The sequence below is a fragment of the Miniopterus schreibersii genome, assembly GCF_964146895.1.
Source record: "Miniopterus schreibersii genome assembly, chromosome: 3".
NCBI classification, from domain to species: Eukaryota; Metazoa; Chordata; class Mammalia; order Chiroptera; family Miniopteridae; genus Miniopterus; species Miniopterus schreibersii.
In genome coordinates this window covers 15,969,035-15,992,196 of record NC_138103.1, presented here as the reverse complement: position 1 = coordinate 15,992,196, position 23,162 = coordinate 15,969,035, and the positions used below count along the sequence as shown (strand labels likewise).

The window sequence follows — 23,162 nt, the reverse complement described above, 5'->3', positions numbered from 1 at the left end:
TTTTCCCAGTCACCTGGAGTAATTATGTGGGAGTCTCAGGTGCTGTGACTGGGGTAGGAAGAGTCGATAAGCCGCTTCTCAGGACTTCAATGACTGGGCAGGAACCTGCCCAGGGCAGGCCAAATACCACAACGACCACCTGAGCACATCAGCTGCTGTTTCTCTGAGACTGTGCCAGTCACCTTGCCCCACTGCAGTCCTCTGCAGAGCAAGGTCAACACTGTGATCCAGACTATAATGCTGCTATCCAGTCCCAGCACCAGAACAGTCCCCAGCACACAGTAGGTATTCAATCAAGAGTTTGTAAATAAACAAATGTCAAGAGATAAGGCTGAAGAAGCAGGAGGCAGCTGATGCAGGGCTTTGCATGTACAGTGGAGGAGTTTGGGGTGTGTCCTGAAGGTAATGGGTCCCCGGAAAGGGCTCCATGCACAGCGCAGTTGGAGAGTGGTTTGGGGGAGATTAGAATGAATGTGGAGGAACAGTTGGAGAGGGGTGGCTGGGGAAAATCCAAGTGGAAGATGCAGAGCTACGACTGGTTCTGACTGGCCAGGGGTGAGAGGTGAGGGGTGAAGAGGCCAGGGGATGAAGTGTGGCATCCAGGTTCCTGGCAGGGACAGGTGGAGGCAGGGCATCCCCCAAAGTCAGAATCCCTGGGCCTTAAAGTCACGTGCTGCTGAGGACGATTCTTCCTTCGGAGGCAGCTGACACTGCAAATGTGTGTGACATGTTTGTTGACACATTTTTTTCAGCACCAACTGCTGAGGCATCTGGTATCTGCACAACGTTTCAAAACAAAGTTGGGCTTTGAATGTAAACACACTCACAGAGCCTGCATGATGCCCTCGAGTCCTCTACTGCGGCCCCTGAACTTGTCAACCAATCGGAGGGAGAAATGTCCCCAAGTCCCTCCCAGGCAGGGCAAACCCATTTGTAAAGAGGGGAAAAAATGAAAGCCCCCCCCCAATGACATTCGGTGTCACTTCAACTCACACACGCTGCTGGGGGGAGTGGAAACTGAAACCCAGTTTGGAAAACTGCTCGCTATGCCATCCTACAGCTCCACTCCTGGACCTGTATCCACTGGAGACCAGGACTGTGTTCACCGGAGGACAGCTACTCAGATGGTCACGGTAGCTGTCTTTGTAGGAACAACCCAAATGCCCACGAGCAGTGGGTACTCACACAGTGGAACGGGCATAGGTGGTCTGGGGCTCTGCACGGTGAGGATGGATCATGCAGATGGGTTTGGAGTGAATTAACCAGACGTGATGAAGAGGACACACTGTGTGACTCCGTTCATGTGCAAAGAAGGAAGGAGCACGCCTGTGCTGTTAGAATAAGGGGAGTGGTCTGGGGGAAGGGTAACGGGGTGGTACATGTGGTGGGGACCATCTGCAATTCACGAATTCTCAGTGGGGGTGAAAAACACCCTACTCTGTGATATAGAGAGCACAGACAGCTGTGGGGTATTGCCTTAGCGTATGCCATGCTTGATAGACCATACTGTAGAGGCGTGCTGTAGATACAATGTGGCCCCCAAGAAGATGCCACACCCTCAACCCTGGGATTGTGAGTACGTTATAGGGCAAAAGGGACTCTGCAGATGTAATTAAGGTTCCCAATTGGTTCAGATAGGGAGGTTATTATGGATCTTCTGGGTGGGCACAGTGCAACCACGGGAGCCCTTTGCTAAGAGCAGAAAGAGTGATGGAAGACAGAGCAAAGGATTGGCCCGGGGTTGCTGGCGTGAAGATGGTGGGATATGTGGACACCGTGAGAATGAAGTGAGTTCTGCTAACAACCTGAATGAGCCCCCAGCCTCCAGCTAAGAGCGGATTCCAGCTTTCTGAGATGCTCAGCAGAGCGCTAGGCTGAGCCCACCAGGCTCCTGATCAACAAAATCAGTGACATAGTCAGTGGGCATTGTTTTAAACCACGAGGCTGGTGGCAATTTGTGACGACACCACAGGAAACTAACAGGTGGTGGCATTAAAATTTCACGAGGGGAGGACAATTGGGAAAATAATGATTAAAAACACTCCTTAAAGGAGCGATAAAGAAACGTTGAGACACTGGGTCATGTGGGAAGATTCACTGATCGGGGCACTCAGGACGGACCCATGTCCCACGTGTGTTACAGCCAGTGTAACTGCCCAAGGCTCCCACTGCTCTCAGGACAGAGATGGAAGTTTCCTACCGCAGGGGCTCTCAACTGGGGGGGGAGGGGGGGCACTACCCACCAGGAGGCAATATCTGCAGACGTTTTAAGTTTTCACAGTTTCGGAGGCTGGGCGCTACTGTCATCAAGTGGGCAGAGCCCAGAGAGGCTGCTGAACATCCCACACGGACAGGACGACCCCACTGGAGGGGATGATGATCTGGCTCCAAGTGCCACGAGTGCCGAGGCTGACAAACCCTGGTCTAGCCTGTAACTAAAACCTTGCACATCGAGGCCTGCTTGGATCCCAGCTCTTTCGGCTCTGGCCACCTGGCCACGCAGTCCTCTTAGGTTCCTCAATCTCGCTGCTTCTCTCCATCCCACTCTTCTCCCTGCCCCCTCCTCCCAGTTAGCACCTTCTCCACCTTCAGATCTCGGCTCAAACTCTCCCCTAGGGCATCTCCCCTGACTCCCAGCCCCTCCATCCCACACAGCCCAGCTCCTGTGGGTTTTATTCCCGGCACCTCTTACTGTGTGACCTTGCACAAATACTTAACCACTCTGTGCCTCAGTTTCCTCATCTGTAAAACGGGGATTACAACAGTGCCCGCCTCATAGACTTGTCAGTATGAAAACTGTGAAGCACCAAACAGTGTCTACACAGTAATCCCCCCTTATCTACAGGATACGTTCCAAGACCCCCGGTGATGCCTGAGGTGGCAGACAGTACTGAGTGCTTGCATGTTTTTCCTATACACACATACCTATGATAAAATTTAATTTGTAAATTAGGGGCAGTGAGAGATCGACAACAATAACTAATAATGAAATAGAGTATTGATAACAATATACTGTAATAAAGGTATGCTGATGTGGCATTACTAAGTAAAATAAGGGCTACTTGAACACATGCACTGTGATACTGAGTTACTCGGATAACAAGATGAGTGATTGACGGGCAGGGAAGGTCTACAGTGTGGACATGCTGGACAAAGAGATGATTCCAATCCCGGTGCGATTTCATCACATACTCAGAACAGTGTGCAATTTAAAACTTATGAATTGCTTATTTCTGGAATTTTTCACTTAATAGTTTTAGGCCACGGATGACCATGGGTTACTGTGGAAAGTGAACCTGTAAGGGGGGGTTACTATACACGTTAGGCTCTTAATTATTGTTAATTATTATTACCATTGTTTTATGCCCACAGAGCACTGCTTACCTCACTCTGTAGCACTCAGCCTGGTTGGAATTCTCCACCTCCATGTAGAGAGTTAAATTAACTGGCTGCCTCCATGGGAGTGGGGTGCTGTTTTCCTCACTACGGTATTCCAAGTGCCTAGCACGTAGTATGTGCTCCATAGATACTCATGGAATGAATGAGTGGACTATTTCCAAAGGTGCCCCAATGATCCTCTGAACTGCCATGAACACATTTGGGTTTTACCCTGTTTAACCCAGGGACTTACCGCATTCTGAGGCTGCTGGATGAGTTTCATGAGCGCTGGATGGCTGTAACCTGGGGATGGGGATATGGTTAGAGACAAACATCACAGCTGAGTGTCCCGAGCCCCTTCCTCATCACCTGCCCCTTCTCTCCTTTCCAACCTCTTCTCACACCAAGGGGTCTTTTTATCCTTTGTAGACAAAAAGACCCAATTCTTGGGCCCACCCAGACCCTCTGACTCGGAATCTTTCAGGGCATGTCCCAGAAATCTTCAGTAAGTCCTTTAGGTAATTCTGGGAATCAGGTTTGAGACCTACAGAGCTAGACAGACATAGGAGGTGAGTGCAGGCGAAAGCGAACTTCAAGGGCTGGGAGGGGTGCCCCAGGCTGGCGTGATGAATCACAAATGTGGTCTTAGATTTCTCTCCCAGTGCCTATAGATCAAGTCAAATTGCAATATAAGTTTGGTCAGGAGCCAAGTGAGTGAGTGGTACAACCTGCAATCTGTGACCAGCGTATCCGATGGTTCTGCCTTCACACATCTGCTCATTCCCAGAGTCCCGCTGCATTTACTGCCCGGCCTGGGCCTGACACTCCACAACAAGGTTTAAGATACCTTTTGATTCAGCAATTACTCTTCTATGAATTTATCTTGTGCGTATAATGACCAATGCCTACATATCTTAATCGTGCCACTCCAATCCCTAGGCTTGAAAGCAACCTAAAGTCCATCAGTAGCAGATCAATTGTTACCAGGGTTAGCAATGATGAAGAGAAAGCCCCTTGCACATAGTAGATGCTCAATAAATGGAAGCTTGTATTGTAAAGGAGGGAGGTGTAAAACAGGACTAACCAGTACTGCGGCCAGATGTCCTGGGCTCAAAGCCTTTACTTCCATTTATTGAACATCTACCATGTGCAGGAGGCTTTCTGATAATTTCTGAGGCTTTTTGATCATTTCTGATCAAACCTGGCTTTCCTCCAAGTTTGTGGGAGGTATTGAGGTCAGGGGACCAGATTGTAAGACCCTCAAATGCAGTGGAAAGTGTTCAGTTCAATAGATACTAGTTGAATGCATAAGTAATGCAGAGACCCAGCGACATGGCAAGAGCTCATATATGAGAAAAGACTCATCATGAATCTTGGAGCAGGAAGTAGAACTTGGAGAAAAACTCTCAGTCTTCAAGCACCACAATTTTTATCATGCACACCTTCTTTTCTTTCAATCAATTCACTTTTAATTTAAATAGGTTTACTCTGAAAGGAGACTATAGCACTATGGTGAGATGCCTGCCCATCTCTGAGCATGGGGTCTGCGGCATCCAGATAAGAGATTAGCAAGTTTAGACCTGTATTAAAGACCCAGCATCCCCCCGGGGGGAATTTCTCCTCCATGGAATCAAAAGTGAACAGATGTGAAAAGCCCCTGGTTTCACTCTGCCTGCTGCAGGGAGCATGGACTGGGGGAGTTCGGGGGAGGGGGGGTGGACCAAGGGGAAAGGGTTGTTAGCAGTCTTCCCTCACCGGACTCGCCCCTCCCCATGCCAATCCAAGGCGTGCTGGGCCCAAGGCTGGAAAGTGCTCATTACTCAAGAAAGGAACACCCTGTGGGTTTCCCCCCATTTTCTGGCTGGAGGTCCCTCAGCTCTGGCTCTTTCTCACACTGCCTTGGATGGGTATGACTTCTTTGCCTCAGTAGGTGAACAGGTGCAGGGAGGATCACAGATCCAGCTTGTCTACTGGCTTCAGAAGGACAGATAAAAGCAGAGCCAGCCCCTCTGACTGGGGAAGTCCTACCCCTGGGCTTTGGAAGCCAGGGATGGCCCCTACAGCAGGGCAGGGGTGGCTGTCTGGAAGGCTGCTACCACAGAAGGGAGCTTAGGAGGCAGAGAGTCGTTGGCTCAAATCCTTTGTCTTCCTGGACACACTGGGCAAACCCTACACCTTCTCGAAAGCTGGCTCCCCATCAGTAAATGGGGGGTGATGCTAAAAGATCCAATATTACAGGACTGTTGTAGGGATTTAATGAGATAACATGTAAGGCTCTTAGCAATATGCTAGGCATATAGCAAATTCACAATAATTATTAGTTTAAAAAATTATCTCAAAGACTACAGATATGGGAAAAAAGGTGGCCAGAGAGAAACTATGAACTTCTAGTCTTTGAGCAATGGCTGCTGGCCTGATCTCTGCTCCCCGCCCCCCACACTGGCTGGCTGGGGATTCCAAGGGAGGGAGCCCTGGGGGGGAGGGGAAGGATGCAGGAGTCAGCCCACAGTCCCACGGCTAACACATGGTGGAGCGAGGATTCAAACCCACGATCCCTCAAGATCTAATTCCTTTCACTTGAACACAAAATGGAGATAGGGGTCTGTAAATCTTAGCATCCAAAATGCCTTCCAAGGCCAAGGAGAATGATGGGACTCAAAGAATGAGTCATTCACTTACTGTCTAATTGCACCTTAATTGGAAATAAACAGGTTGGGATGGGGAAGCAGAGGAGTGGAGACCTGATTCGGGGCCTCAGGGGAAAGGCCCCAGGCTGCTGGAGTGGGCGGTGCTGCTGGGGAGCTAAGGACGTTCCAGCTTATCCATGAAGGGACAGGTCTTGCTGGAACGCTCGACCTACATTCCAGTGATCGAAGGGGAATCCATAGACCAAAGAAACATCAACCTCCGAGCTGCTCATCCATCCTGTCACCTGTGTGCCTTCCTATAGCAAGGAGTCACGCTCTGTGCGACCAGAAGATGAGCCTGGGAAGGCAGATGCTGCTGGTGCCCCACTAGGGCACCTTCGCTGCAAAGGGTACCCTCTCCCAGCTGCTGTGCATGCAACTGATAATGGCTCCAGCTGCCTCCTTCTCTGGAATATTGCCCTTGGAGACTGGAAGCCACTTCACCCCAGAGATGACAGGCTCTGCCTCTGGAGGCTGGCAGGCAGTGACTGACTGGCACAGGGGTACAAAAAGGCCAGGCTGGGACCAACTCCAGGACGCAATGCATGCCCAAGTATGCCGTGGGGGACTGGGCAGTGGTTGGTCTCTGGCTGACAGCTCATCCCTCTTAGCTTGTCCCCCTGCCCTGTTTGTTTCCCTCCCTCCCTTTTCTGCTGAGAGCTCTCCCTTAATAAACTACATGCACAGAATCCCTGCCTCAGGCTCTTTTGGGAAACCTAAGCCAAGGCAGCTGACATCAAACTCCGGTCCCACAGACCTTGGTTCACAGCCTGGCTCAGCTCCCTCTGTAAGCTGCTGAGCTTGTCCAAGCTTTGCTTCTCTATCTGCAAAACCAGATACTAATACATACCTACCTTGCAGGCTTTGGGGAGGAGTAAATGAGAGAAGACATGTAGAGTCCCTAGTAATACACCCTCTATGAATGACCCTTTCCTCTTCTCTGCCCTTGAGGGAAGTGTCTGGTAACGTGCAGGGACGTGCCTGCCGGAAGGGACTTCTGGAGTCTGGGTGGCCACGACTAAGAGAGAGAGGAAGTTACATTCAAGGGCTGATTCTCCAGCTCTTACCTATAGGGACAGAGGAGATCTGGGAATAGAGATCCAACATTCGGTTGCCATCCACATCGACCAGGTAGTTGCCTCGGCTCTCTTCATAATTGCAGAAGAAATGCACAGCCTCTGCATTCTTTGGGAAAAGACAGACTGAGTCAGGCTCACTGCAACTCCCTAGATTCTCAGTCTTTTAGGATCAAGCTTGAATTAGTGAAAAGAAGCATGAGCTAACCATTCTATGGACATATGGAAGGTCTTTATGGGTGCTGGCAATATCACGTTTCTCGCCCTGGCGATAATTTCATGGGTGATTTGCTTTATAATAGTTAATTAAGCTGTGAATTTGTATTGTATAAAGTTTTCTGTATGTGTTTCACACATCACAACAAGAAGGTCGATCTAGATCTCTGAAGATGATTCTGATAAGATGTATATGGTAAGCCTTGGAGCACTAAGAAAACTAAAAAAAATATAGTAATTATGAATGAAATGAAAAAGTTACACTAGAAGTTACTCGCTCAATGCAAAAAAAAAAAAAAGTAAAATAGAAACAGAGGAACAAAAAATATATGAGCAAAGAGAAAAAAACGTAAACTGGAAGATGTACAGACAGCCATATCAATAATAACATTAAACTGTGGATGGACTGAACAATTTAATCAAAAGTCAGAAACCATCAGACTGCACTAAAAAGATTCAACCATGAACTGCTGACATGTAACATACTTGAGTTTCATGAATACAAATAGGTTAAAAGAAAAAGGCTGAAAAAAGATACATGACTCTCACAGCAATCATAAGAAAGCTGGAATGGTTTATGCTACTATCAAACAAAATCCACTGTAAAAATAAAAAAGTTCCTAGAAGTAAAGAGAGGCATTTTATGATGATAAAGAGCCAGTCCACTAAGAAAATATAACAATTATAAACATACAAGTACCTAATAACAGAGTCCCAAAATATGTGAAGCAAAAACAGGCAGAATTTAAGGGGAAAAACAGTTCTATAAGAAAGTTGTCTATGTACTGGAGTTTTCCATACATGGCTTTCAGTGATGGACAGAACAGGAGGCGGAATGGAAGACAAACAAGGTTAGAACAACACTCCAAACCAATAGATCTCACAAACATCCACAGAACAGCCCCCCCAACAACTGGACAGTACACATTCCTCCCAAGTGCACATGGAGCATTTTCCAGGAGAGACCATATGTTTGGCCATAAAAGGGCTCAAGAAATTCAAGAGAACTGAAATCACACAAAATGTTTTCTAACCACAATGCAATGAAATTGGAAATCAGTGATAGAAACTGGAGAAGTTCACCATAATGTGGAAGTTAAACGACACACAAATAACCAAGGAGTCAAAGAAAAAAGCCCAAGGAAAATTAGGGAAAAAAGGTTCAGAATAAAAGTCAGCTGCATTTGGTTTTCTGAACAGAGCCAGCAAAGAGTAAGCATCTGTGCCCCTCAGCAACTTGTAACAGAGAAGCAATGGAAGGAAAGCTCTCTCATTCGCACTTACCTGAATTATATTCAGCTGTTTCATTAACTCCTGCGGGCAAGAGAGGCAAGAGCATTATGACAAGGACACGCTCTTCCAAAGTAGCTTAAAATCTTTCATGTCTTTCCAAGTCTTGGGCCTGCTTCCCCCTTCATGCCAATAACTTCATAGTTAATTAGTCAACAGTATTATATAAACATTTTAAATTGCTTAATATAAATGGTTGGTGGGAAACTACTCCTGACAGTTAAATGACCAGTATAACAGGCAGACTGAAGAATTAGACACTTGGAAGATAGTCAAATAAATTAAGATTTAACCAAAAAATTTAAGCTGAAGGCATTTACCTAGTGTCCATAAAAGCATGGGTTTTCTTTTTATTTAGGAAAAAAGGGCTTTAGCATCGTGTTAGGAAAATAAAATCAACTGAAATATAAATTTGCACACAAAGACCCATTTATAATTATAATCTGAACATTCCATAAACCAGTGTGCAATTCCATATAGAGCCTGGGAATTATATTATACCGGCTACTTTAATATTATAAAGATTTAACCTCTAAAAATGATTTAACATAAAATATACTCTAGCATTAGTGTCATACTTTGGCAATTAGAATTATATATTTCCACAGTAAAATAGAAAATATTAATGACAAAAATATTAAATATTATTCCAAAAGTATTTCACTATTAAATTAAAATCTACCGCTTCCCAATAGAAATATGTATGGGAAAGGCTCTCCTTTTGTTAGCAGACACTCTCCATAATAACTACAATCATTTATCAGTGCAAAGATTTCTGGATGTATAAATAGCTGCAGTGACAAAACAGGCATCTTTTGACAGTAAAAAATGACACTGGACAAAATCTGCAAAATATGTAAAGAAAAACATTTAATTTGTATGGAAAATGTTTACACTGTTATTTTTTAGGTGCAAACATTAGGAACAGTATTGCATATCACTTTAGAGAATCAAGGTTAGTCAGCCCTCCAAAATGTGTCATATGCAGATTTTGTGGCATCTTTGAATAGAAGTTCCAATCTCCCTCATCACTCAACTTGTGTCTCTTCATTCTCACACACTGACATTTGCTCCAGGGATTCAGAGCTATCCTCTGTCTCTCATATGCCATGCACTGTCACCCCACATGCCTTTCCACATACTATTCCCCTTGCCTGGAACAAAATGCATTCCTTTGTCAAATTTCTCCATTTTGTCCTTCAAGGTCAAGCTCAAGGTTATTTGCTATCCATGCCCTGTGCCATATAGCATTGCCATGTTCTTCCACTGTTGGTAGGATGCTCTGCCCCAGCCCTTGATTTACTTTGGCCAACAGAACAAGGTAGAAATGATGGTGGGCCAGGGTGAGACTTGGGCCTCAAAAGACCTACAGCATGCTCTCCTCTACCATCACCATGAGGACAAGCCCAGCCCAGCTTGCTGGAGGATGAGAGACACATGGAGCAGAGCCAAGTCACTGCAGTGACCAAGTAAAGCCCGGCCTAGACCAAATGATGGCCAGTCATTCACAGGCATGTAGATGGGCCCAATAGAGCTGCCTAGCCAATTCCCAGTTACCTCTAGATGCATGAACAATCTGCATGCTACTGAGGTTTTGCAATTGTTATGCAGCATTATTGTGGTAGCAGACACTGATACACCTCCTCTGAGAAGCCTTCTTTGACTTCTTATGGCAGAATGGCCTCATTTAATGTCCCAGGTTTCTAGTGGTAAAACCGCTGAAAGCAGCTAAGAATACAGTTCCTAAGTTCTGCTGTGTTCTTGCCTCATTGATTCCCTCTGCTCTTTTCCAAAACTCCCATTCAGGTGTGCTCAACTCACCCGAGATCTAGGCCCTGGGACTTCTGTCTTCATCAGAGGTCCGTCATAATCAAATTCAACATCAACTTTGGCTGCAGCCTGGCTGATATGTCTGGATCCTGCAGGAAACAAAGAAAATGAGAATCCCTGGTGACAATAGATATAGCGAGAATTCTACCCTAACAGACACCCAATGTTCCCAACAGAGGCAGTCCCAGGACCTCAACCCCATCCCAGCCAGACCACGCCAGAACACTAAGTCTGGCGAGACCTGGGAGCCACAAAAACACTGAGGATTTTTTTAAAATGGGAAAGCCCAGTGCCAGTGATGTTGTAGGCAAACAGGCACACTAGAGTCTCATTGGTGTGAGTGTAGGTTGATGCCAGCTTCCTATTCCTTTTGACTGAACAAGGTCATATTTTATGATTCATTCTAAGAAAATAATGGGACCAGTGCACAAAGATGTAGGTTAAAAAAATTCCTAATAGTATTGTCACATATAGCGAAGAGAAAATGACCTCAATGTCCCACAACAGAGGGTAGCTAAATAGAATATAACATAATCCCCATCTCATGAACAATGGAATATTGTGCATCCATAAATAGTTTCAAGATAGACATACTAAATATATATGGATATGGAAAGATGCCCGTGGTATTAGCATGTAAAAGATCATCCAAATTTTGTAAAAATTTAATCTATATCCAAATGTATATACAGACCAGAGTTTCTCAGCCTTTGGCACTACTGACATTTTGGGCTTGGTAATTCTCTGTTGTGGAGGCTGTTTTGTGCACTGCAGGTGTTGAGCAGCATCCCTGGCCTCTACCCACCAGGTGCCAATAGCACTCCCACCCCAAGATGTGTCCTAGCTGTGACAAAAACCACTCAGGAGAAAATAACCAAATGTCTAAGTTCAGGTGGTCTCCACTTACAGATTTGTTGTTGTTAAAAAAAAAGTTTTGGGCACAAGTCATTTGCTTGAAACTCGTTTCCCCTTCTTTTTGGTATAGTGATAAAATTATAGAGGGTGTTTGAGTTGCCAGGCTAACCGCAGGGCTTTTTAGCTCAGCATGTTGCTGAGGCACAGAGGGCAGCCCCAACCTCCAGTCCCACTGATCCCTGAGTGAAAGGCAGCTTGATGGATCTAAGTGTGTAATGATACACACAACTTACAGTCATAACCCCGAGAAGTCCCTTTACTGTCCCAGCTCTTTTATCTTTCCGATACATACTTGGTGGCTGGGAAATGTTAGCTCTTCTTACTCGGGGTTGCCACAATTGCACTAAACTAAGGAATCACTATGCTTTTATATAAATCATATACACGATCTCATTTCGTCTTTACACAACCCTGAGGGGGAGTTGTTATTGCTTCCATTACATAGGAGAGGAAACTAAAACTCAAAGAGGTGAAGAAATATGCTAGTCTCTCTCTCACACACATAAACACACACACACTCACACACATAGCTTGCCAACCCATACAAAGCCATGATATTAGAAAACATATTTAAATTCATTCTTAATTTTCTACAGTTGCTTTAGATAGCAAAGAAAGCTTCTGAATTGATTATGTAATGTAATTAATCATGTTGCCCTTTGAAAGTAAAGTCCAGTTAAAACCCAACACTAATCTTATTTTAAGGCATGAAGAAACCAGCTTTTGTTGTCTTCTATTTGATCATAAAATGAAAAGGGAATTCCTAAAGATTTTATTCTTTTAGCAGAGAGTTAAGGATAATGGGACATATCGATGGCTTTTTTTTATACTCAACTGTTTATCTCTTTCTTGGCCAGAACTCCAGGTTACTAGTCAATGCAAACTCCAACTAGACCTGCATAAAACAGGGATGTATACCTGGATAAAAATAGCTTTTAACTAGTCCTGATCTTGCTTTGTTTCAGCAAAGGGAGAAAGTAAAAAGTTTGAAACTAGCACTCTGTCCTCCAAATGAGAAAGTGCAAGTCTCCCTTCCTTTCTCCAGAAGATGTCTTTCTAAAAAATATGTTTTTATTGGGTTCAGAGAGAGGAAGGGAGAGAGAGGGAGAGAGACAGAAACATCAATGATGAGAGAGTCATCGATCGGCTGCCTCCTGCACACCCCTGACTGGGGATCGAGCCCCCAACCCGGGCCTGTGCCCTGACCGGGAATCGAACTGCGATCTCCTAGATCCTAGGTCGATGCTCAACTGCTAAGCCACGCCTGGCTGGGCTCTCCAGAAAATGTCTTAATAGCACATTACTGCAACCAGATTTCTTGGAAACTAAAAAGTGCGACTACCAAGAATGGAAGCAGTTGGCAGTGGGAGCGGCAGCCCTGACGATGCCAAGGCTGAGTTACAGGAGCTGGGAGGTGAGGCAGGGAGAGGTGGTGGAGAGGCCACAAGAACCTGTTCTCTGGGAGCAGGGACTGACGGGGCACTGGACCAGGCTGCCAAGGGCCAGGTACAGGGCAGATGGGTCTGTTCCAAGAACTTCATCGGTTCCTATCGTGTGCCAACTTTTAGCGGGTGTAATGGGAGAGGGCCAAGACCACTGGGCAGAGACTCTGAAAACCAGAGGCTGGTAAGCTTGTTGTACTATCAGAAAAAGAGAGATGGGGATGCTAACATGTGAGCTAGGCAGGCCCTACCTAAGCAAACTCTCATCTGTTGTTTTAACTAACCCACAACCCACACGTGAGATGGTATTGTTGTTCCCATTTTATGGATGAGGATCAGAGAGGTTAAGCGACTTTCCCAAGGTCACATAGCTAGTGAGTTGCAGAGGCAGGATTTGAACCCAGGTCCAATACTTCTACTTTACCCACTAAATCTCAATTTTGAATTTTATAGAGAGAGAAAAAATCAAATACCAGTGATGATATATAATATCCCCTTAATTCTCTTACTAATGATATATAACCTCATAAACCACAAGAGGAAAGAACAAGATTTGAATGGTCAAGGAAGCCTTTTCTGGGATCTCTTATATCAAGTCACCACAAGCATCTATCCATCATCAAGCACTTAGGGTGACTGTACCAAGCACTATGCTGAGCACTTTCCCATGTATTGCCTCATTTAATCCTCACAGCCCCCGAGGAACAAAATGTTATTCACATGTTACAGAAGAAGACACTAAAGCTCAGAAAGGTCAATTAATTTGCCCAAAGTCACACAGCTGGTAAGTGGCTAAACTAGAAATTTATCCCCCTGGCCTCTCCTTTCCTAGATAATTTGAATATAACTGATGCAATCTTTGATCTCATCTAGTGTAGGTCTTTGAAATGAAACATTTGCAGCAAAACAACTCACTTCTCCCAGAGGTAAATTACTATTTGAAGTACAAGGAAGAAAAAAAAAAAAAAAGATTGAATTGATATTGACTGATCCAGTATTTTCATTCATAAATAAAGCAGCACAGCCAGAAGGCAGGGGTCCTCCCTGACACACAAGACAAGGCATGGTGGGTAAGTCCAGCCCAGCCCGCTGGGTCCCACAGTGATACCCGCCACCCTCAGAGCCATGCCAATCCACAGAGTCAATTTTTAACTCCCAACTATAAAAACAGCCAAACGTTTTTATGTCCTCTTTATCTTTATGCTGAGAGTAATAAAAGAATGTCATTTCCCCAAACAGCCAGGGTTTGAGCTTGGCCAAAGTCAAGGTCAAATTCACCTGGAGTTGTTTGCTCTGCTTTAAATAATCTTATCTCCCTCCTCCAATTGCCCACCCACTTGTTTTTTGATAACATGCTCATTGAGGAACTATCAATAAACCACAAGGGAAAAAACCACATCGAATTTCACCACCCAGAGATAACCATTTTGCAATCGAGTCTCCCAGTCTCTGTATTCTACTTATCAATGTGAGATTATAAATTTTGGGGGGTGGCACGAAACGATGCCATTGGGAACACTGTCTCAGGCCATGAACTACCCTCATGTCCACGAGGCCCTGAATCCAGCACAATCACATGAGTGAGCTTGGAAGGGGACCCACAGAACTGACGGTGAGCTTCGGACGAGACCAGCTTCAGCTAATAGCTCTGCCGCACCCTCATGAGACATCTGGAGCCAGAGGATCCAGGTAAGCCAACCCTGGATTCCCAATCCACAAACACTATGAGATAATAAACATTATTTTAACTAGCTGAGTTTGGGGGTATTTGTTATATGGCCACAGATAACTAATACGGTGGTTAAAGTGTGAGTCCTGGGGCCACGCTGGCTCAGTTCAAAGCCTGGCTCAGCCCCTTGCTAGCTCTGGGCAAGTTACTTAATTTCTCTGAGTCTCAGTTTCCTCTATTTTATGGAGCTGTGGCAAGGACTAAATGGGTTAAGGGTAAGCTCTTATTCCTAGAATTTAAAAACAATTGTCTTATTGTTACTTGCCCATAAGCAGTGTATGAGAGTACACATATTCTGGCATCTTAGCCCTATCTATCATCTATCTATCTATCTATCTATCTATCTATCTATCTATCTATCTATCTATCTATCTATCTATCATCTATCTATCACCTATCAATCATACTAGATATGCCAAATTGATAGGCCAAAAGAAAAGAAAACATCTCATTAAATGAGCTTCTGAATCTGGCACAACCGTGCCAAAGAGTCAACTCCAGCTGAGCAAATGCAGAGGGCTGAGTAACTCTGATTTAACCCCTTCTGGTTTTTTGCATTGTGTCTCCATATCCATGCTTATAAAATAAGCGTTAGGACACTCCTCACCTTATTGTAAATATAAATGAAGTGCTTTCACATGAGCCATTTCTTCTGCTACAACTAACTTGTGAAGCAGGGAGGATATTATTATTATACCCACTTTCCTGATAGGAAAACTGAGGCTTGGAGTTCTGCCCATTGGAAGGGCTCACTTGGCTAATAGGTGGTGAATGAAGCCAGCAGCTCAATCTTACGAGTCTTAACCCATTGCTCTTTCTTGATGTCTCCTTGGGAAGGCTCAGATGTCCTTGAGAATGACCTTCAAAGACTGAGCTGCGTGTACCAGCAGGCTGGAGCTCCCCAGGGGCCATGATCTCTTTTCTCTGATGTATCCTCAGCACCCAGTACAGCACTCTGCACCTAGCAGGTGGCTCAACAGGACTAGTTATGGAATGAATCTCCATGCCATGACTCTCCCTCCTACTTGGTGCACCCTAGACCTGGAGTACCCTGGTTTTGGTTTATTTTTAACATAATAATGGGCAAGCATTTATATGTTCTCTTATATTTAAATAAAACAAAACAAAACTTCAAAACCTACTAATAACTCCTCAAGGCTACCAAGGTTGAGAACAACAAGAAAAGACAGAGAAACTGTAACTGCAAGGAGACGGGGGAGAGGTGACAACATGCAATGTGGAAACTTGGACTGGATCCTGGGACAAAAGGAGGCAGTAAGGGGAAAATGTGAAATCCAGAGAAGCCTGGGGTTCAGTTAATAGTGATGCACAAAGGTCAGCTTCTTAGTTTGGACAAGAGTATCCTTGTGATGTAAGATGTTAACAAGGGGGGAAACTGGGTGAGGGACACATGGGATCTCTCTGTACCATCTTTGTTAACTCCTCTGTATGCCTAAAATCGTCCCAAAGTAAATCCTGCTGATACTCCCAGGAGAGGCGCGAACATTCCTGCTTTTTCTCTCACCCAGGATACAAACATGCAAACCAAGAACATTGCCAGCCAGAAGGCAGACAGGACCGACAATAAAGGGACACCGACCATGCCAAGCATGGGGCTCTTAAGAACTGGGACAGCCTGGAGGCACAAGATGTCCAAAGGGAGGTTACTGTTAGCCTCTCCCTCCCCCAGAGCCCACATGGAGGCACACAGAGGAGGGGTGACAACTCACTTGCATTCATGTAGCTGTGTGACCTTGGGCAAGTGACTGCTTCTCTGAGTCACAGTTTTGTCTCCTATAAATGAGATTCACTCTTGCTTTCTCATGAGACCACTGGGAAGGGGTCCCTCATGAGATCATGCAAGCAAGGTGCTTGCTGATGAAGCTCACTGGGCTAAGCTGCCTGAACTCAGCAAGGCAGAGAGAAAAGGGGGCCTCTGAGAAAGACTGAGCACAGATGAGCCCGTGGGGCTGCTGGCCAGTTGGGTGTGGGTGTGGGAGTATGAGGAGGTGAGGGAGGGAGAGGGTAGTGAGGGTGGGACATTCCAGGGAGGCCACCTCCCATCCAGTGGCCTTGAGCACAGCTAGCCTTTACATCAATTACAAGGATTTTTGTTGCTTTCTTTGTTTCTTGGCAGCATCTCGAGAGCTGTGTGGTTTGCCTGATGGTCCCTGTGGGGACAGCCTGGGCCCTTCTAACTATTGGGGCCACCACCTCTGTGCAAGCTGGTGGGTCAGCTCCCTGCCCATTGCAGAGCTGTCTGCCTGGGGACAGAAGCATGTGGCAGAAATGGGGGAATTTGGGGTGGTGGTGATGGGGACCATTTTATGGGGGACAATGGGACAGCCCTGAAGTACTGGCTGACCAGTGCCTTTAGCCTAAGGACTCTTCCACCCAGAATCCCTAGTCTCATTGTGTCTTCTACTAGGACCAGTCTGTTATTGCCACGACCCCCAGGGCTTACCGGGCACAAGCAGGCGGTAGTTGTGCTGGAAGCTGCAGGCCAGCCGCCGGGTGAGCAGCATGGAGGCCATGATCACCTCCTTCGGGAACAGAGACGCCTTCACGTGCTCCCACCCTGAAAGAGCGAGAACGGCAGAATTAGGCCAGTGCAGACCACTCCCCCTCCGGCCAAGTATTCCACCCTTCCCCACCCACTCACTCCCACATTTCCCCACACAGTGGAGAAGGTGTTCATACGGAATATGCACTTTAAATCAAAGCCTGCTCATGTGCATTTTCATTTGACCTTGACCATACCCCAGTGTCAAAAAAATAACAAATGGAGCCACTTTAAAATGAAGCAGGAGCAGCCTTGCCAGAGAAACTGCCTTGCATGCTTTATGCCTCAACTCTTGGAATGTTAAACCGGGATGAAATAACCTTTGGACTGAGACTAAAGCAACCTTGTTTCATGAAAAAAAAAAAATTGTTTGCAAAGATAATAGGAAAGCAGCTACGACTATGGGACTGATGACTACCAGACTGAAAATAAAAATATTCTTTAGAGTAAACATCACTATGTTATCTGCACCAATAGCAATGCCTTCCTCCTACGGGTGTAATCATTCCCCGTGCCCTACCATAAACGCCCATTGCCTCTGTTTCCTAACAGGAACTCTACCTGGGCTTCTCTCCAAATCTGTGTGTGTCCCAAATAGCTATGCTTATTGATTTCAAGTACATGCTTGTTTGCCTCTCCCTGTGAAAGGCCTTTTCATTTTTAAGTTAACACCTGGCGAGATGATTACACCCATTTTCTAGATTGAAAAACAGGGAGAAGGGGATACAGTTGGCTTGAGATGCCTCTGTAGATGAGCTCAGTGCAATATCCACCGGGGGCGAGCTAAGCAACCCTGTATTCTACTTAGCTTGGAAGGGCAAGATGGAAGAAACTTCAGAGCAGATGTCAATGTGGAAAGCTGGGCGCTCCCTATGCTTTGTTCCCACACAGAATATTGGCAGTTGGGCTGTGTGGGAATCCTGTGGACCCAGGGGATTATCTGGTGGCGCATTTTGGGGTGTGTACATCCCCAGCATGACCAACCATCCTTAGTTTGCTCAGGACTGAGAGGGTTCCCGGGATGTGGGATTTTCCAATTTGAAACTGGAACAGTCCTGGCAAACTGGAGAGTTACCCTACACAGCACCAGGGTTCTTAGCTCCCACTTCACAGGAGGGTTGGCTGATTCTCTCCAGACCGCTCCTGAGTCCAGCCCCCAAATCCCTGAGCTTAGCTTTACAGGTTGTCTTCGTGGGCCAGGAGCAAATCTCCTTCCTCCATTGTTTGTTTTCTTTTATCATCTCTTCTCATTCCCTCCCCTTCTCTCCAAGCCACAATTCAAACAGGCTCTCTGTGCATCTTTTTGTTCGTGGGTTTTCTTGCTAAATACCTGCTTTGTTATCTGGCACATGTATTTTCAGTTGCATTGTGTTGTATCTCAGAACAATGATGGAAGTGTTCACTTCTCATTACTACTTGTGGACCCTGTTTCCGGAGTCCCTTCTGTGTGCCGCATATGGTGCTAAGCACTTTACACACAGGACTATTAGTATTTGCTATTATTTACACCCACAACAATGCTAAGTGCCCCACTTTTACAGATGAGGAAACTGAGGCACAGAAAAGTTAAGTGGTGGATCTGAAGATAGAATTCAGATCTGTCTGGTCCCAGAGTCAGCAAACTTCACCATTACCCAATACTGAGTCCAGACCTTCCATACATGTCTATCCACTCATTCTGCAACAAAGTATTCCACTGAGCAGCAAAACTCAATGAAGCATCAACTAGAGGTGATGGACACAGACCCAGAGAGATCCCCCAGTGCAGAATGAACAAGGAAGGACGACAGGTTGGTTTTAGGAAGCTAAGTGCATGTGGGCTTAGCACCACAGGTGAGGAAATATGCGGGTGTCTGGCCCTGAGCTCTGGATAATGGGTTGACAATACCCCAACCCAGTGCCCAGAGCTAATGGGATGTCGGACTGTATTATTAGAAGCAAAGAATGAGTGAAGGAGGGAGGTGGTTGGCATTGTCTTGAGGATTCACTTATTCTGCGAATATCCATGGTGCACCTACTATGTGGGGTCCATTGGGCACTAGGTACAAAAATCAATTAGATACAGTCCTTGTCCTCTAACCATTATCATGCATTGAGCACCTACTATGTGCAGGCTGGTGCTACAGATACCATCCCATTTCATCCTCAGAGCCCTGGGAGGTGGCTGCCATCATTAACCTGTCTTCACAGGTAAGGCAACTTTGGCTGCCCAGGGGGTGGGTGCAGAGGACATCTTTTGGGGTGTTGACTCAGCACGCTATGCCTCCCCACTCTGACAAACTCTCCCCTCTGTCTACAGGGATGCAGACCTGACAGCCATGTCTGTTCTGTGTGACCCACTGCCCCAGGCGGACTGGACAAGGCAGGGCCACAGTCCAGGGAGCTGTGGGTCAGCTACCCTCCACACCCGCTGAGAGAAGCCAGCTTTCAAACAGGGTCTTTGGATGGAGAAGAACACGGCCTATGCAGAGAGAAGCAGCATGAGAGAAAGAAAGTGGGTCCTGGATGTGCTGTTTGGTTCCACGTCAAGCCTACAGCCCAGCTTGGCATTGGACACATCACTCACACCAGAACCTAGTGGGGTGAACCTGAGTCTCCCCCCACCTCGGGGGTAAGCCGGTGAAGGGGGGGGGGAAGAGTCAGGAGTGTCAGGCTCAAGGATCCCTCTCCACATGGAAGGAAACATCAGGAGTCAGGGAAAAGCATTCCCACCCTAATAGTGCCTTGGTAAGAAAATTCAGAAAGCATCCTCCCTTGCTTGCATTACCTCAAGTGGACTTCTGTTGCTTACAGAGTCCCAGCTAATAGCTTGGTTAGACTATCAGGCTGATAAGCCCCAAATCTTAGGAGCACGTTGGGAGTAATGATGCCTCTTTGGCTCAGCTCTGCAGGTGGAGTAAGGCCCCGCAGGGTAGTTAAGGACAAAGACTTTGGGGCCAGCAAAGCTCCCTCTCCCTGGGTGGAAGTGGCTGTGGTGTGGGTTGCTGGGCGAGATTCTGCTGGGCACTGTATCTGCTGAATCCACTAAACCATCCAGCAAGTAGGGCATCTTTCCATTTCAGACACAAGGAAATGGAAGTTCAGGGGGTTATGGTATTGGCCTTGGCCAGAGGATTGTGTGGGACTGTGTGACCCCAAAGCCCTTTCATTATAACACATCAATTAATTCAGCAAATAACAGAACACATAATGGTAGTAGTAGATACAGAGCTTGATACATACAAATTATTTCATCCTAAAAAAAATTTTTTATTGCTCTTACCAGAGGGAATATTACTGAGAAAAGCAGGGCTTGGAATACTACTGAGAAAAGTAGAGCTATTCTTTCCTTGATAACTCAATGGATTTTTTATCTAACCCAAAATATTCAACTCAAGGCAAGCCTGTTACTTTAGCAGCATGGCAACTATATAGAAAGAGCACTGCAAGCTCTCATTTAAAACCATTTGTCACAAACGGGAGCACTTAAGACTCCACACAATTCAAGTTCCAGGAACCTGTGTTTTTAAAAATTCGAGAATCTCAGAGAACTCAAATGCTAACATTTGAATGCTCTGAAAAAGGGGGAGTCACAACTGCACACTTGCAATTGCAAAACATCACATTGTGACATATCTCCAGGGAACATGTTGGTGGCCCGCAGTTGAAACTGACCTTATAACAAAGCCTGATTTCCATCAGACATTAATTCCTAGCACAATACATTTCCAACAAAAAGAGTTAATGCCATTTGTTCACTTTCTTAGGCCCATTAATTCAATCAACAAAATTAATTAGCTCCTGGTACTGGAGAGGCAGTGCATTATCTCAGAAACGGAGATGACTGAAACGCGCATCTCTTTCCGAAGCTCATAATTTAGTGGCAGGGGAATGGGGGTGGGAGAATTAATGTGTTAGGTGGCTTTACCCATCACGTCAATAAATTCTTACAATAACCTGGCAAGATATGTACAGTACATAAAAATTTTCCAGTTCACTGTCAACAACTAATTCTGCATAGGACAGACTAGAATCATGGAATCACGACTCTCTGCTGGTGTGAGCAATGCGCCTGGGAACAGAGGCTCATTCTCGTGGGAGTTACTACGCCAATACGGTGTCACCTGAGCTGCACCCTGGCAGGCTGGCAGATTTCAGAGGCCATAGGAGAAAGGGGGTAAGGCCTGAGCAAATGCTCCAAGGGGAGAGGATGTGGAGTGGTCAAGGATTCGGGCATGGGATGGTAGCGTGGTGGAAGGGGGCAGAAGGGGCAGGTTCTGGGGTTGCCAAGGCAAGGGGCCCAGCACACCGGGGGCTCTCCCTGCGGACTTGCTCCGCAGCCCCTCAGATGCAAGCCGGCCACAGGGGAAGGCTCCCTTATGATGGCAGAGCTACCTGGAACATGAGAGGTGGTACCAGGGCTCCTGGGTCCCCCCTGCTTGGGGACAAGTCCCTAACTGACCTGGTGCAAACAGTCACTGTCTCTCGCCTGGACGAGGGCAATGATATGCTCAGTGGCTCCTCAGCTTCCTCTCTTCCCATCTATTTTCTCCTGGGTCCCAGGCTTTCTTAAAGATAATTCATTTCACATCAGTCTCTTGCCTAGAACACTCCAAAGGCACTTAGAAAAATGTAAACCCCGAGAGAGGTGGGGTTGAGTTTTTCTGAGCTCAGCACAGTTCCTGGAGTCAATTTACATGGTGAAAAAACTCAACACATCTGAGTTGTGGATCTGGAACAGTACCACCTGCCTTTTAAGGTAGATTCGAGGATTCATATTAAAATGTGTGAGTGGGTCTGAAATTTGTAACAATATTCCCCTCCCCCCAATCTGAAGTCACTGGGTGCCCTGAGCACAGTACTCCTACCCCTAAAGTGGCATGAGATCACTCACCATGCCGTTTGCAATCTGCTGGACCTTGGATTGCACATCTGGATAAAGAAGGGTGGCCTGAGGGATCTTGGGTGGGGTTGCTTTTGGGGGCACTCCCCTAAATCGGAATGGAAACAGGCTGGGTGCTGGCGCTCCTGGTCTCAGAAACCCCATGTCTCCCCCTAGGTTCTCCAAACCTTGGTTCATTACACAGCAAATGACTTCTCATGTTCTTAATTCTCATACAACATGTAACATATTTCTTTAAAATCAACTTGCTTTTAAATTTCAAATAAAATGTATTAGAATCCTTTCTAATCACTACCCGATCCTCCTCCCTCAAAGTTTCATTTGCTACAAACAGGTGATTGGGAAAAGAATGTAATAAAATGAAAGCACGTTATTACATTAAAAGCTGAGCACAGTCGACACCACCCAAGGCTTTGAACTCAGCCTAGTCCTACCTTTTTGCTGAAATGGGTGACTGGTGGATATCAGACAGCTGTGGCCAGTGTCCAACAGAGACTTTTTTCTTTTGACATGATCAGAACTGAGAGAGCTTAAATCAGTCAATTACTAAACCAGAACAGGGACCATCAAAGCATGGCAAGTCAGGGCAGTTTCTGGTTCAGGCATGTGCTGGCCCAGCAATAAATGCTGTTTCCTACTGTACATCTCAGTCAAAACACCCTGGTCCAACCAGATAGTGTGTCTTCCAGTGGACTCACCTCTCCCCAACCCTCTCCCTTTAATTAAAATGCTAATTAGTTCTCTGCTCCCTCTTATCGGCCTCCGGCATTCGGAAGGTTGGGTAGGATGGGCTAATGCAATGTTTAAATCAACAGGGTGAGAGGATTCAGGTGAAAGGCAAGGCATAAATATATAAATGAATCCTTCCAGTTGGCTCTGGACAGAGAATGAAAGTCAGAAAAGGATTGGCTGCTGTTTACTGCTCACTTACTATGTGCCATGTACCTTCCACGTGTAACTTCTGTCATTGCAGCGTTTGCCTTGTACAACAGCCTCAGAAGGTTAATGGGCTTCTCCAAGGTCTCAGAGCTCAAAAGCCAGCGATTTGGCTGGGAGCTCCGCACCTATGACAGGGCCCCACCCAGAATAAGTCTCCCGGTCTCCCGGGTGTGATCTGGGCATAGGGGAAGCTCCCGGGGTCAGGCTGACAACTA

At 46.1% G+C, this 23,162-nt stretch overlaps 1 protein-coding gene across 1 annotated transcript in view; it reads right to left on the bottom strand.

Moving 5' to 3' along the window:
* ABAT (4-aminobutyrate aminotransferase) overlaps nt 1-23,162 on the bottom strand; it is an 84,706-nt gene that overhangs the window by 19,828 nt on the left and 41,716 nt on the right. The window contains exons 2-6 of the mRNA XM_081132490.1: nt 17,028-17,141; nt 10,469-10,566; nt 8,642-8,671; nt 7,133-7,250; nt 3,632-3,681 (exon numbers count right to left, since the gene is read on the bottom strand). Of these exons, the coding sequence (XP_080988616.1) occupies nt 3,632-3,681; nt 7,133-7,250; nt 8,642-8,671; nt 10,469-10,566; nt 17,028-17,097 (366 nt within the window). The 5' untranslated portion in view covers nt 17,098-17,141. The remainder of the gene's footprint in view (nt 1-3,631; nt 3,682-7,132; nt 7,251-8,641; nt 8,672-10,468; nt 10,567-17,027; nt 17,142-23,162) is intronic.